At 55.6% G+C, this 12,867-nt stretch overlaps 2 protein-coding genes and 1 long non-coding RNA gene across 6 annotated transcripts; 1 reads left to right on the forward strand and 2 right to left on the reverse strand.

Moving 5' to 3' along the window:
* Nucleotides 1-55: 55 nt before the first annotated feature.
* On the reverse strand, nucleotides 56-5,161 carry LOC104863793. Of its 2 annotated transcripts, XR_780675.2 has the most exons (4): nucleotides 4,987-5,161; nucleotides 3,339-3,492; nucleotides 2,883-3,049; nucleotides 56-353 (listed from the first exon to the last, which is right to left on the reverse strand). It is a non-coding gene; the product is annotated as an uncharacterized LOC104863793 (long non-coding RNA). The 2 variants fall into 2 exon arrangements; XR_780674.2 differs by lacking the exon at nucleotides 4,987-5,161 and having other exon boundaries at nucleotides 3,339-3,599.
* Nucleotides 5,162-5,243: 82 nt separating this feature from the next.
* Nucleotides 5,244-11,910, forward strand: Cuedc2 (CUE domain containing 2). Of its 3 annotated transcripts, none has more exons than XM_033761455.1 (10): nucleotides 5,244-5,380; nucleotides 5,708-5,898; nucleotides 10,074-10,165; nucleotides 10,420-10,563; nucleotides 10,651-10,712; nucleotides 10,828-10,904; nucleotides 10,989-11,168; nucleotides 11,293-11,354; nucleotides 11,432-11,492; nucleotides 11,566-11,910. In XM_033761455.1, exons 3-10 carry the CDS (start codon nucleotides 10,092-10,094, stop codon nucleotides 11,710-11,712), a joined length of 807 nt encoding a protein of 268 aa, XP_033617346.1. In that variant the 5' UTR covers nucleotides 5,244-5,380; nucleotides 5,708-5,898; nucleotides 10,074-10,091; the 3' UTR covers nucleotides 11,713-11,910. The 3 variants fall into 3 exon arrangements, with proteins under 3 accessions (XP_033617346.1, XP_010624724.1, XP_010624725.1); XM_010626422.2 differs by having other exon boundaries at nucleotides 5,246-5,380; nucleotides 10,795-10,904; XM_010626423.2 differs by having other exon boundaries at nucleotides 5,246-5,380; nucleotides 5,708-5,883; nucleotides 10,795-10,904.
* Nucleotides 11,911-11,985: 75 nt separating this feature from the next.
* On the reverse strand, nucleotides 11,986-12,861 carry Fbxl15 (F-box and leucine rich repeat protein 15). Its single transcript, XM_033761456.1, has 2 exons — nucleotides 12,654-12,861; nucleotides 11,986-12,293 (listed from the first exon to the last, which is right to left on the reverse strand). Exons 1-2 carry the CDS (start codon nucleotides 12,812-12,814, stop codon nucleotides 12,104-12,106), a joined length of 351 nt encoding a protein of 116 aa, XP_033617347.1. The 5' UTR covers nucleotides 12,815-12,861; the 3' UTR covers nucleotides 11,986-12,103.
* Between the last annotated feature and the right edge of the window lie 6 nt (nucleotides 12,862-12,867).

Genomic DNA, 12,867 nt, shown 5'->3' on the forward strand with positions numbered 1-12,867 from the left:
AAAAAAAAAAAAAAAAAAAAAGAGTGGCCAAGCAAGGGCCTCCAGTAATAGCCACGTTTATTGGAGATCGTGGGACGGGCCGCAGGAACAGGCAGAAGGGCAAAGGGAGAGAAGAAGAGCCTGAAGTTGGAGGCACAGCTGCTGGTGGTGAAGTCGGGGGAAGAAGCTGGTGGTGGTGCTGGTGTGGAGCAGGCTCCAGGGGCTGGCACTCGGGCTCTTGGCCCAGGAAGAGGAAGATGAACCATCCATAACTCGGGCTCCCAGTTTTGAAAGGCCCAGACAGTTCTGGCTCTAGGTGCCTCCAATCCTCTCCACTGGTGTCACTGATGTGCTGCGTCAGGCTGCAGGACCTCCTAAATTGAAATATCCTTAGGGTGCTGTTGTGCCTGTAGTTGCCCAAAGGGAAGGGAGTGGCTCCCTCCACCTCCCTGGACAGGCTAACTGTACTGTTATTATAGACAAGGCCTCACTACGTAGTTAAGGCTGGCCTTGAGTTCACAGCAATACTCCTGCCTCAGCCTCCTGAGGGCTGGGATTACAGGTGTGTGCCACTGTGCTTGGTTTACCAACCCATTAAATTTAATGCTCACAAACTTTGATGTGGATATAATTATCATTTTCACTTACAAATAAGGAGGCTAACAACTATCCGAGGTTTACAGGAGACAATACAGAGAATACACCTGACTGGCTTTAACCTCTAGGTCAATAGCTTTTTCTTTTTGGTGCCAGGGATCCAACTCAGGGCCTTGCACTTGTAAGATAGGCAGCAGAACCACTAAGCTAAATCCCTGGCCCTCAACTGACTTTTCACATGAGACACATCCAACAAAATGCAAGGAATGTTTATTGAGGAACCGCTGTGGACAGAACACTAATGAGATGAGGGTAGGGGCTCATGAATCCAGTCCCATTGTTGGGGAGTTGAGGCTTTCTGCCAGGCCCGGTGGCACACACCTGTAATCCTAGCATGACTGAAGAGAGAGTTCGAGGCCAACCTGGGCTACACAGTGAGTTCAGGGCCAGCCTGAACTACACAGTGAGACCCTGTCTCAAAAAACAAAACAAAGCCGGGCATGGTGGAGCATGCCCATAATCCCAGCACTCAGGAGGCCGAGGCAGGAGGATGCTGTGAGTTGAGACCAGCCTGGGCTACATAGTGAGTTCCAGGTCAGTCTCAATGACATAGTGAGACCCTGTCTCAAAAAACAAAACAAAACAAAAAAAGTGGGACTTCTTTTTTTTTTTTTTGGTATGGGGAAAAGTGGGACTTCTTGATCTGAGAGCATCTGAAGGATGTGCTGGACTCCAACAGATGGTGGGAAAGAGAGGCCCTCTCAGAGCTGAGGAAGGGCAGGCAGTGAGTGCATGGCAGCAGAAGAGGCAGCTGGGGCTCCTAGGGGGCAGCTCCACAAGGCTGGGCTCTAAAGCTCAGTGGAGGCCAGGCCGAGATGGAGACCTGGGGCCCTGAAGCTACGGGCAGAGAGCAGCCGAGCAGCCGGGTCTACCATGAAGCCGTGCCCAGCGGGTGGGCGGGGGCCTGCAGGGGAATCGAGATGCAGCACAGCTGGCACTGGAACTGAGCCCAGGGCACTGTTGCAGCCCACAGCCTACGGAACTCAGTTCCCAGAGCCAGGTGGCCAGGGCGCTGAGCCCACATGCTGCCCTCCTGTGCTTCCCCTCACACCCAAGGTGAGCAGGGGGAGGACCAGAGAGAACCCAGAGCCCGAGCTCTCGAGGTACTTCCCACCCAGGGGCACATTAAGCTTGGAGCCGAGTGCGGCCACAGCCAGGAAATGCACAGGGTGCCTAAATCTGGTGATCCAGGCGCGGGGTTCAGGCAGAAAGCCTCAACTAGCCAACAGTGGGACTGGGTCTCGTCAGTGTTCTGTGCACAGCAGTTCCTCAATAAACGTTGCTTGCATTTTGTTGGATGTGTCTCGTGTGAGAAGGCAGCTGACCTAGAGTTTAAAGCCCATCAGAGGTATTCTCTGTACTGTAAACCTCGGTCAGTTGTTAGCCTCCTCCTCTGTGAGTGAAAACAACAACTATATCCCCAGGGACTGGAGTAGGGGACTCAGGGACTCGGGATGCTGGCAGCGACTGCCTCTCCAGCATACTGACTGCAGTCAGTGCTGTCATCTCCTGCACAGAAATGTGCCCAGTGCAGCCAGGCGTGGGCTGGGGAAACAGCCAGAATACACACACGTGGAAAGGGCATCTCTCTGCAGGCCCAGGGGCTTCCTAGTTCAAAGGGGATCCCCAAGGTGGGAGTCCAGAAGCCATGGCTCCCTGAAAAATCTCCCACTTGGTCTTAGTTTGGGAAAGCTGAGTCAAGAAGAGAGGCTTCCCAGAGACACACCTCTGTTTTCTGGAGAGTGAAATCAGTGTGGGTGCTGTGCTCACTCCCTGGACAGGGGCAGCCAAGCCAGCCAGCGGCTCCGAGCCACCCCAGCCACGCCTAGGTGAAGGAGCAGTGCTTACTGCAAGCCTGGACTCTGCAGCGGTGCTTGGGGAGAAGTCGGGGGGCCTTGAACACCCCCCACCCCACACTGGTTCTTCTGAGACAGGAGGAAGGTGTGGGAGGGCCAGGTACCTTGCCCACAAGCCCTTTCCGCCCTCAAGCTAGAATGGACCCCTCTGTTTTTTCTTGGTTTTTTTTTGGTACCGAGGATTGAACTTGGGCCCTTGTGCTTGCGAAACAGGCAGTGGAACCACTGAGCCAAATTCCCAGCCTGACCCCTCTGTTTTGAAGTGTCCCTTTCCTCACCTGACTCTCAAGAAAGTTTTTTTTTTTTTTTGGTACCAGGAATCGAACTCAGGTCTTTGTGCTTGCAAGGCAGGCAGAAGAACCACTGAACTAAATCCCTAGTCCTCCTCACCTGTCTCTTGCTATGCCTTCTTTACCCTTGGGATCAGCCTGATGGTTCCTTCTCTCTTCAGAGCAGAAACAGTGGCCCTCCGTGCTGATTCAGGCCCAACAATCTGAGGCAGGACAGTGGAGAACTCTCACGCAGGGGGCACTTCCATGTAGGCTCCCAGACACCAGCTGCAAAAGCCACATGAGGGGATGAGGAGAGGACGCACAGCTCTCGCCCTTCAGGGGCAGCCCTGAAAGAGCAGCTGGAGTTGTTCCTGCGGGAGGAGGGAGGGACTAAGGGAAGGGTCAGCAGGAGTCCTGGTAAGGATAGGCTTTGTCCAGTGCCCACCCCAGCCACCCATGCCTGTCCTGTGTCTGCTTCCCCTACTCTGTCTTTCGGCCCCAGAACCTGACCCCTGCCTCGCGGAATCAGGCCTCCCCTGGGTCTAAGTCTCCACCTAAGAGAGCTTCCCCTCACCCTTCTCTTAGATGCTCAGAAGCTTCTTTCTGACAGCGAACTGCACACAGCTGCCGTCAGAGATGCAGGGAAGGTTCTGGAAAAGGGAAGGAACAGTGCCAGGGATGGGTGCAGGGATCTTGAGACAGGCTCGGGGCAGCTCCACAGAGGAAACCTGGAAGTTCGGGAAAGCAGGCGGTTGTGGGAGCCCGGCCGTGGCCCTCTAGGAGTTTGACATTTAAAAGGAAACTTCTTCACCTCTACACTCAAGGCATTGATACAATCTGTAACATTCTAGGACTCTGCTTGTTAAACTTGTTGCTGCAACGGAAGAAACTCAAGGAGACAGCCAAAGATCTGATGTTCTTTGCAAAGAGTCAGAAAATCCGGTCTTTGCATAAAAGATACAAATAGTTGCTTGGTGCTTCCTGTTGATGTGAACCTATAAAAGGAGCTGTTTCTGTGAAATAAATCAGACTTCTCTTCGTCTCCGCTCAGGTTTGAGTGTTCTTTCCTTTCTCAATCCTCACTCCCCGACTCAGGCGTGTTCGTGTTGTGACGGCTGGACCGCCACAGGCGGTGAGGAGCAGGAGTCATCCATTCCATTGTGCAACTGGAGGCGGGAGGGGGAAGAGTTGAGGGATGGCTGCCAGAGGCCTGGGGCTGACAGGTGGCTGCCACCCCCTTCCTAGGGCATTGGCCAGAGTTCAAAGTGGCTGTCACTCGGCCACCCCTCATTAACTCCAGCAGTGCCAGGCTGGCAGCAGCAGCTGGTGTTTTATGGAAGAACCAAAGCCAATTATGTGCTCCTTTCCTGCCCCTTCCCCAGCAGCCAACCACCCACTCTTTGTGAAGCCAGAGGGCTGTGTGTGTGTGTGTGTGTGTGTGTGTGTGTGTGTGTGTGGTGTGAAGGACATGGGTGGAACAGGGAGTAATAATCCCTTTCTCCGTATCTTGGCACTGCCTCCATCCCCAGAAAGGAGAAGATGGAATTTTCTCCTTTGGGCTGAGAGTTCGAGTCCTTTGCTCCCTATGAGACTAGGACTGACTTGAGTGGACCAACTTTCTCTTATGACGAATTCTGGGGTTCCCAGGAAGGGATGGCTGTGGGCTTCCCCACAGGGCAGTCCTGGGAAGCCAAAGCCTTGCTGGGTCCTGGTACACAGCCCTCCAGCCCTACATTAGCAGTTCTGCCCACAAGGACATGAGGGCACTGGGGTGGGCTCCGGTCGATCCTCAACTGGGGCACCTAGTGCAAACCAAGGTCCCAACCTTGTGACCACCCTAATCTTGTGGAGATAGTGGTTAAGGCAATGCCGAGGACAGACAGGTCAAGGAAGCTAGCATTTAAGAGCTGACAAATAGTCAGGTGAGGTGGCCTGTAATCCCAGCACTCGGGAGGCTGAGGCAGGAGGATTGCTGAGAGTTTGAGGCCAGCCTGTGCTACAGAGTAAATCCAACCCCAGCCTAAACTGCATAGTGAGCTCTGTCTAAAAAGGGAGAGGTGTGGGGGGTTTAAAGCTAGACTGACCGCGAAGGGGGAGCAAGGCTGAGGCTGGAGTGTGGGGAAGAACACTGGTCTTGTAATAGGGGCCACCAGATCCAGCGGGCCATGGAAGGGCAACACAGACAAGGAGGAACGAGGAGGAGAAAATCTGTAGGGTTTTACCGCAGGTATCCTGAAGGCGAAGGAAATAAGACGGACAGGAAGACCCAAGAGTGCACCCAAAAAGTTCTGCGCCTCTGGCGGAGAGAAGGAACAACAAACCCGCAGCGCACACCGCATAATGAGTCTAGCCACTGCCCGGACCTCCTCGAATCGCTCCTCCCACCTCTCAACAAAAATGGCCGCCGTGGGAGCCCGTCCAAAGCCCCAAAACGCTGCAGAAACCGGCGGAAGCCCCGCCCTGTCGCGGGCAAATTGCCCTTCTCAAAAATGGCCACTGCGGCATCTCTGGAAGGGAGCCGCTCTGGGCCCTGCCTTTTGATCTCGTTGGCGGGCTGGGAGGGGGATGAGCGCTTTACCGCGCGAGACTAATCGCCGGCAGCTTCCAACGGAGCAGGTGATTCCCCTTCAGCCCCCGGCCCAGGGATTGGGGTGTCGCGGAGAGCGCTGATCCGGGGTACCGTCCCGTGGGTCCCCACGGAACCCCCCTGAACCCTCCCTGTGATCCTGTCCGTGGCCTGTATCAAGGCACATCTCTGCTCAGCCTGTCGCCTTGGGCCCCTGGCTGAATCGCGGTGCCCTCGGGCACACATTCTGGACGCCTAAGGGCGCGCGCTTCCCGCGCTGCTGCTCCCCTGCTCCCCTCCTTGTCCTTGGCGTCCGAAGGCCGCTCCTGAAGGCCAGGGGAGAGTGGTGTCTTACGAGGGCCTCCTTCTGGATCTAGGACCCGGGAGCCCGGAGAAGCAGTGAAGACCTCGGCGCTGCCCCCTCACCCCGCTCCCGGGAGCCTTCCGCACCGGGCCCACGGCCTGCGCTCAGTCCCCGTCACCTCCCCACCCAGGGGAGCAGCCGCCCAGAGGGACTCGGCGCGCTCGGCTGCCTTCGGGCAGTGAGGATAGGGTAGGCTGCAGAGAAGTGAGTCTTGCTGAATGGGCTCGGGAGAGAAGTTCTGAGCACCGAGAATGGTGTGAGCGGATTCCTCAGTAGGCGGGATGCCGGGCGGAGAGGACCCTCACGCAGATCGGGCCACACCGTTGGCGTCGGGACATCCGTGGTGGTGGCTAACTGGGCTCAGACTGCTTGGGTGTTACCTGGCCATTAACTTGCTCTGTGGCTTTGGGCAAATTATTTAACCTACCAGTTTCCTTTCAGGTAAAATAAGGATAATATTAGTATCCTCATTTTAGGGTTGTGGGGGTTAGGTGATGAAATATTGGTAAAATGCTTTGAGTCATGTTTGGTAAACAATCGAAAATGACAGTAATAATTCCGTAGCCCCCTGCTCTTGGTAAGAAACTCAGAGACATTGGGCCAGGTGTGGTAGCACATTATTCAGAAGGCTGAGGCAGGAGGATTGCAAGTTCAGACAGTTGGGGCCACTTAGTGAGACCCTGTATCAAGATAAAAAATAAAAAGGGTTGGGGATGTAGCTCAGTGGTAGAGTGCCCTTGGTTTGATCCCCAGTCCTGATTAAAAAAACAAAAACAAAAAACAAACATTAGACATACCCTGAAGAAGTTTCTCTACAAACTGCTTTCCTAAGCAGTGTGGGTCTCTATCCTGCAGAGTTGCCACCCCCTGCCAGCTGTGAGGGTCTCTGCAGGGGGCCTGTGTGGTTGGGGTCTGGTACAAGGCTAAGGTTCTGAAGCTGGAGGCCGACATTGTGGCGGGGCTCACTTAGTCTTTCTTTCTAAAGGGACCCCTGCCAGGCTCAGGCTTGTAGCAAATTTGGGGACAACCAGGACTACATAGCAAGACCTTGTCTCAAAAAAAAAAAAAAAAAAAAAAAAAAAAAAAAGAAAAAGAAAAGAAAAGAAAAGTGACTCCTCACCAGTAGTTGTTACCACTTGGGCAAGCACTTGTGATCATAGACAGGAGCCCTGACCCAGCCCAGCCCCAGTGAAGTCCTTAGAGTAGACGCTGAACTGGGAAGCTCTAGACTTATCACCCCACCCCACCCCATTTGTGATTGAACCCAGCCTCTTGCATGCAAGGCAAATGTTTTATCACTGAGCTGACCCCAGCCCTAGGCTTAGCTCTTGACTGCCACAGTTAGCCCTGATGACTTCAGCTTCATCTTCATCCAGGAGGTGGGGAGTAACTGCTAATTGAGTGCCTACATCTGGGGGATGCTGAATGTTCATTGTTGAATAAACCAGGTTTATGTATAGTCCCTGCCTTTATGAAACAACTGGAAAAAACGTTAAACATTATTGTCCAAAAATAATTCATTCGTTATAGCTGTGAAAAATCCTGCCAAGTGAAAAATAGAGCAGTCTGCAATGGGGTATGTGGGGTGTAAGGTGGTGGTAACTGGGTCAGTTCTAGAGGGTAAGAGGCTTGAATGTTGGTGAATTGAAAGCCAGCCAGGTAGAGGACAGTGATCCTGGGAAGGGCATGGTTTATCATGGGGATGGAGAGAGAGAGGCAGGGGCACAGCCCTGACCGAGGGCCATACAAAGGCTCTACATGGGGAATACTTATCCAGAAGGTGGTGGGAACTAGGCATGGTGCCCACATCTGTAATTTCAGCACTCTGGAAGGCTGAGGCAGGAGGATTACAAATTGGAGCCCAGCCTGGGCAACCTGGCAATTTAGCAAGACCCTGTCTCATAAAAAAGGGAGGGGAGGTACAGCAGTGTGAAGGCCCTGGGTTCAATCCCCAGTTCTAGCAAAAAAGTTTTTAAGGAAGAGAAAATAGAACCTTTTGTAAAGCTCTTGTGTGGACATAGGTTACTAGAGGGAAGATGGTAGTAAGAAGAGTTAGAAAGCTCTTGCAGGCAAGAAATGGAGCAGAGCTAAATAGAAAACTGAAAGTGCTGAGGGGAAAAGATAGAGGCTCGATGAGTGAAGGCAGTGGGAAGGGGCGTATCCAGGAGAGTTCCCAGACCTAGACGCTGCGTGTCTGTACCTGTGATCCCAGCACTCAGGAGGCTGAGGGAGGAGGATCTCTGCAAGTTCAAGCCCAGGCATAGTGAGACCCTGTCTCAAAACAAAAAGCAAAGCAGAAATAAACCAAAAAAGTATGTGGAGGGCTGGGGATTTAGCTCAGTGGTGCTGCCATCTGCCTTGCACACGTAAGGTCCTGAGTTCGACTCCCAATACAAAAAAAAGTTTCTGTGGCTTTGGAGGAGTACAAATATTAATCAGATGTTGCTTTGGGACATGGTAAGTGTTGTGTGCCTGTTGGATGTCCACATGCAGTATCTGGGAGGTAGAGGTACAAGTATGTTCCTCAGAGTAAGGGACTGAATTACAAGGTTGGATATCTGGGAGTTGGCAGTTTAGTGCGAGGAATGTGGACCCAGTTGAGATCTTTTTTCCCCCCCCATTAAATTTATTGCTACATTTAAAGCAAACAATACAGTTACATTTATCATTGGTATCTTGTTTTTTTGTTTGTTTGTTTTTTGAGACAGGGTGGTGCTATGTTGTCCAGGTTGGCCTTGAACTCCCTATGTAGCCTAGGTTGGCCTGGAACTTGAGGGGAGAGATCCTCCTGCCTCAGCCTCCTGAGTGCTGGGATTACAGGCATGTATCACCACGCCTGACTTCCAACAGAGATCTTGCAGAGCCAGAAGACTAAGAGTGAGAAGAAAGAGGTGGTGGCCTTGAGGCTGAAGTGGGTAGCAGGGAAGGAGACACATGGTGCCAGGGGGGAAATAGAGAGGTAGAGGAAACACGGAGAACGTGATGACTCAGACACCATAGTTGGTGTTGCCTCAAGTGCATCTGTGAGAAGGCCCGCCCCCTATGGTAGCTGAAGACCACGCAAAAGTTGGCAGCTCAGAGGGCTCCACCTTATCAGACCAAAACCTAAAAATATGGCTGATGAGCGGCCCCTGGCAGCAGTGGATAGAACAGAGGGTGAGGGAGTGGGCGAAGTCCAGGTAATCTGCACTTTAGGGTTGGATGCTGGTGTGGGGTGTGAACTGTGGCACCCTGAGCCTCCACAGTGCTAAGTGGAACTGACTGACACCTTCTTTACTGCCTCTGCACTCCTGACTCCCATGTATGGGCTCCTGGGAGTTCGGAGATGTATGGATAGGGATGGAGCAAGAAACAAGCTAGGCGTGGTTGTACATGCCTGTGATCCCAGCATTTCAGGAGGCTGAGGCAGGAGGATTGCTGTGAGTTCAAGGCCAGCCTGAGCTACACAGTGAGACCCTGTCTCTGGAAAAAAAAAAAAAAAAATCAACAAGCAGTTACCGAGCACCTGTTGAGGGCACACATTTTCCTCTACCAGTACACGTGCTGCTGAAGCAAGCACTCTGGGGCTCCACTAGCGATGAAGACAATGTCTGCCTCCATTCTCCGAGCTTCCCTAACTCTGCAGGGGAGATGGGCCGTGGGCAGTGCACCATGACATCTGGAGTGTGGGGAGTACCTGTATGGTTACACAGGGAAGGTCTCTGGGCAGGTGACCCTCGAACACAGACCTGCAGAGGTGAAAGCGAGAGCCTGCGGGGGCTGGGGAGGCAGATGGGAAGAAGCTGGGCAGGTGTGAGGAGCCAGGACTGGAATGGAGGAAATGAGGTGTGCCCAGGCTAGGTCTTGTGGGGCCTGCAGGCCTGGGGTGCAGCTGGAAAGTCCTTTGGAGGACCCCAGCTGCTGGAGGGACAGGGACTGGGCAGGAGGGGAAACTCCATGAAAGACTTTCCCTTTCATCTGAGCCCCAGAGCCAGAAAAGCCCCTTTGTGCAGAGGGTGGATGGGCTGTCCAGTGGGAGAGGGCCGCCCATTGCCCTGAGGCCTGCTCCAGGGGGCTGGACAATGGAGCTCCTTGTGGTTGGACTTGAGGGCCGAGTGGCGCCCTCAGTGACAAGATTCCTCAGCCAGGAGGCACGTGGCCCCAAGACCTGGGCTCACCAGGGGCTAGGCCTGCTGCCAGGGCGAGGGATGGAGGACAGGGGCAGCCTCCTGCTGACAGTGCTGCCCCTGTCTCAAGATGGAGATGGTGGCGGAGGGGCTGTGGCTATGCTAACAGCAACCGATGTCACCCAGTGGGTGGGGAGAGGGAGCCGCTGCCCCCAGGCCTGGTGAGGGGCAGGCAGAGAGGGTCTAGCAATTCTCCGTCTTGTGTCCCACCAGAGGAGGAGTGAGGAGGGCATGGAGCTGGAGCGGATCGTCAGTGCGGCCCTGCTTGCCTTTGTGCAGACACAGCTTCCAGAGGCCGACAGCAGGTAGAGGACCAAGCCAGGGCGGGGTTGCTGCTGCCAGTGGTGCCTGGGCCCTGGCTGATGGAAGGACAGGAAAAATCACCCAGCCCTGCTCCTGAGGTGGGGCGGATTCGAGGGATGGCCTTGCCTCTGGTCCTGTCACCTTGTTGGACAGGTGGAAACGGAATCCCTGAGGGAGGGGGTACTCCCTGGCCTCAAGGACCGAGGCCTGACTTAGGGTACCCCCACGAGGCCTGTCCTGTGTCCTGATCCTGCAGTGGCTTGGATGATGTCATCTTCTCCTACGTGCTGGGGGTGCTGGAGGACCTGGGCCCCTCTGGCCCATCAGAGGAGAACTTCGATATGGAGGCCTTCACTGAGATGATGGAGGCCTATGTGCCTGGCTTCGCCCGCATCCCCAGGTGGGTCCTAGCTGGGGCCAAGAGGAGGTGGTGGCAGGTTGCGGGCATGGGCAGAGGGTCCTCTCACCGCCTTCCTTGTCCTTTCAGAGGCACAATAGGGGACATGATGCAGAAGCTGTCAGGGCAGCTGAGTGATGCCAGGAACAAAGGTGAGTCGAGCTCTGACCCTTGGTGACTCATAACCACCTCCCCCAGTTCCAGCAAGACTGATGCCCTCTCTGCCTCTTTAAGAAAACTTGCAGCCACAGAGCTCTTGTGTCCAAGATCAGGTACCCATCTCCCCGAACCCCCTGCAGCGGCCTGAAAATCTCACAGAAGAGACCAGGGATACGCAGGATGAGGTAAAAGTACTGGCGAGCAACTGGGGGCAGGAAAGGAGGAAATGCCTCTTATCAGCGTCAGCTTGTCAACATTTGTGCCCACAGGCGGCTGGCACTGAGGAGGAGTTGATGCCAGGGGTGGATGTGCTCCTGGAGGTGTTCCCTACCTGTTCGGTAGAGCAGGCCCAGTGGGTGCTGGCCAAAGCTCGGGGGGACTTGGAAGAAGCTGTGCAGATGCTGGTGGAGGAGAAGGAGGGGCCTCCAGCCTGGGACGGCCCCACTCAGGTCTATTCTCCCACAACCCCTTGTAGCCTCAGCTGCATTCCCTGGGTGTTAAACCCCCACCCCTCTGTCCCCTTGTTCCCCTCTTGGTGCCGTCCGACCTAGACTAGGCTGCCCCTCTCCACAGGACCTGCCCAGGCGCCTCAGAGGTCCCCAGAAGGATGAGCTGAAGTCCTTCATCCTGCAAAAGTGAGTCTGGGTGGGGCTGGGCAGGACCCTGGAGTCTTCCGGGGTGGCAGGAGCTTCACCCAGCTGGTTTCGGGCAGGTACATGATGGTGGACAGTGCAGAAGACCAGAAGATCCACCGGCCCATGGCCCCCAAGGAGGTGAGAGGGTTGGGACAGCTGGGGATGTGGGGTGGGGAGGGGTTCCTCCTGCTCACCACTTGATCCCCAACAGGCCCCCAAGAAGCTTATCCGCTACATCGACAACCAGGTAGTGAGCACCAAAGGGGAACGATTTAAAGATATGCGGAACCCTGAGGCCGAGGAGATGAAGGCCACATACATCAACCTCAAGCCGGCAAGAAAGTACCGCTTCCACTGAGGCATTCACTGGACTCTGCCTGAGCCAGCTAGGCTCAGACCCCAGGGGAAAGTGGGAGACCTACTCGTGCCCAGGCCACCCTCAGCCGCCTCCGTTCTCCCCCATCCCCATCTGTTACTCTACTTCCTCGCTCCATAGTATGGACCTAGTCCTGGAGCTGTTCTGCAGGCACAGTAATAAAGGTGGACAAGGAAAGTGTGTGTGCATTCTGCATCTCGGTCATTTCCACCTCCTGTCTGCCCTTCCCAACCCAGCTCCACGCACCAGGCAAAAGACGGCAAAATGTCTTTATTTGAGGTTCCAGGGTGGGGCAGGGCTCCCACAGTCCAGTCTCCCCGCAGCCCTGTGCCAGGCCGCCCCACACAGTTCCACCGGCTCCCCAGACAGGAAGTCAGACCTGCAAGTTGACAAAGGGCGCGAAGCCCGCCATGTCCTGCAGGAGCACCAGAGCCTGGTGCGGCGGGGGCTCCACGTCGATGTCCACTCCTCTTTTCCGCAAGCGGCTCAAACTGGGCTCCGCCACGTGGTGGCAGTGCCGCACCCGCAGCGAGCGCAGCGCTGGGCAGTACTCGGCCAGCGTCCTGTGCAGAGGGGGCGGTGAGGCTTGGAGCCAGAGGGCCCCACTCCCGCGGAGAGACTTGCGACCCACCTCCGCTGGCTCTGGCACACCCCAGATCTCTGCAGCTCAGAGTGCACTCCCTCCACCCCCGACCCGGGAGGAGGTCAGATGGGGTCAGACGCTTCAGGCCTCCAGGGTCCCGGAGCTTCCCGGGTGTGGGAGAGGGACCAGGACGGAGGAGCCCCTCAAGATCCCCCAGACGGAGTCCGAATCTCCCCGCGTGTGCACACGTGTTGGCTCCCTGGCCTGCAAGACCTCGCGGCTCTGTGCTCAGAGGAGGCGCCCTCTGCCAGCAGCCCGCCTGCCCCGCTGCCTCCCGCACCTGATGCCGTCGCTTCCGACGCGGAGGCAGCCGGTGAGATCTAGGTGCTCCAGGCGAGGGCAGTTCCGGGCCAGCTCCTGGACCGCGGTGTCGCCCACGTTGGCGTTGACAGCCAGCGAGAGGCTGCGGAGGCCTGATCCGCGCCGCCGCGCCAGGTACATGATGGCCTCGTCCTTGAGCTGGCGGCAGGCGGTGAGGTCCAGCTCCTCCAGCG

This window comes from Fukomys damarensis, unplaced genomic scaffold (genome assembly GCF_012274545.1).
Source record: "Fukomys damarensis isolate Sample0158 unplaced genomic scaffold, DMR_v1.0_HiC HiC_scaffold_8, whole genome shotgun sequence".
NCBI classification, from domain to species: domain Eukaryota; kingdom Metazoa; phylum Chordata; class Mammalia; order Rodentia; family Bathyergidae; genus Fukomys; species Fukomys damarensis.

Bases quoted from the DNA above. Each gene is read 5' to 3' on its own strand.
- Fbxl15 (XM_033761456.1), bottom strand. From the start codon at position 12,814: ATGTACCTGGCGCGGCGGCGCGGATCAGGCCTCCGCAGCCTCTCGCTG. The intron at 12,294-12,653 runs GTGCGGGAGGCA...CCCTCTGCACAG, and splicing joins GTCGGAAGCGACGGCATCAG to GACGCTGGCCGAGTACTGCC.
- Cuedc2 (XM_010626422.2), top strand. From the start codon at position 10,092: ATGGAGCTGGAGCGGATCGTCAGTGCGGCCCTGCTTGCCTTTGTGCAG. The intron at 10,564-10,650 runs GTGGGTCCTAGC...TTGTCCTTTCAG, and splicing joins GGCTTCGCCCGCATCCCCAG to AGGCACAATAGGGGACATGA. The intron at 11,169-11,292 runs GTCTATTCTCCC...CCCTCTCCACAG, and splicing joins CCTGGGACGGCCCCACTCAG to GACCTGCCCAGGCGCCTCAG.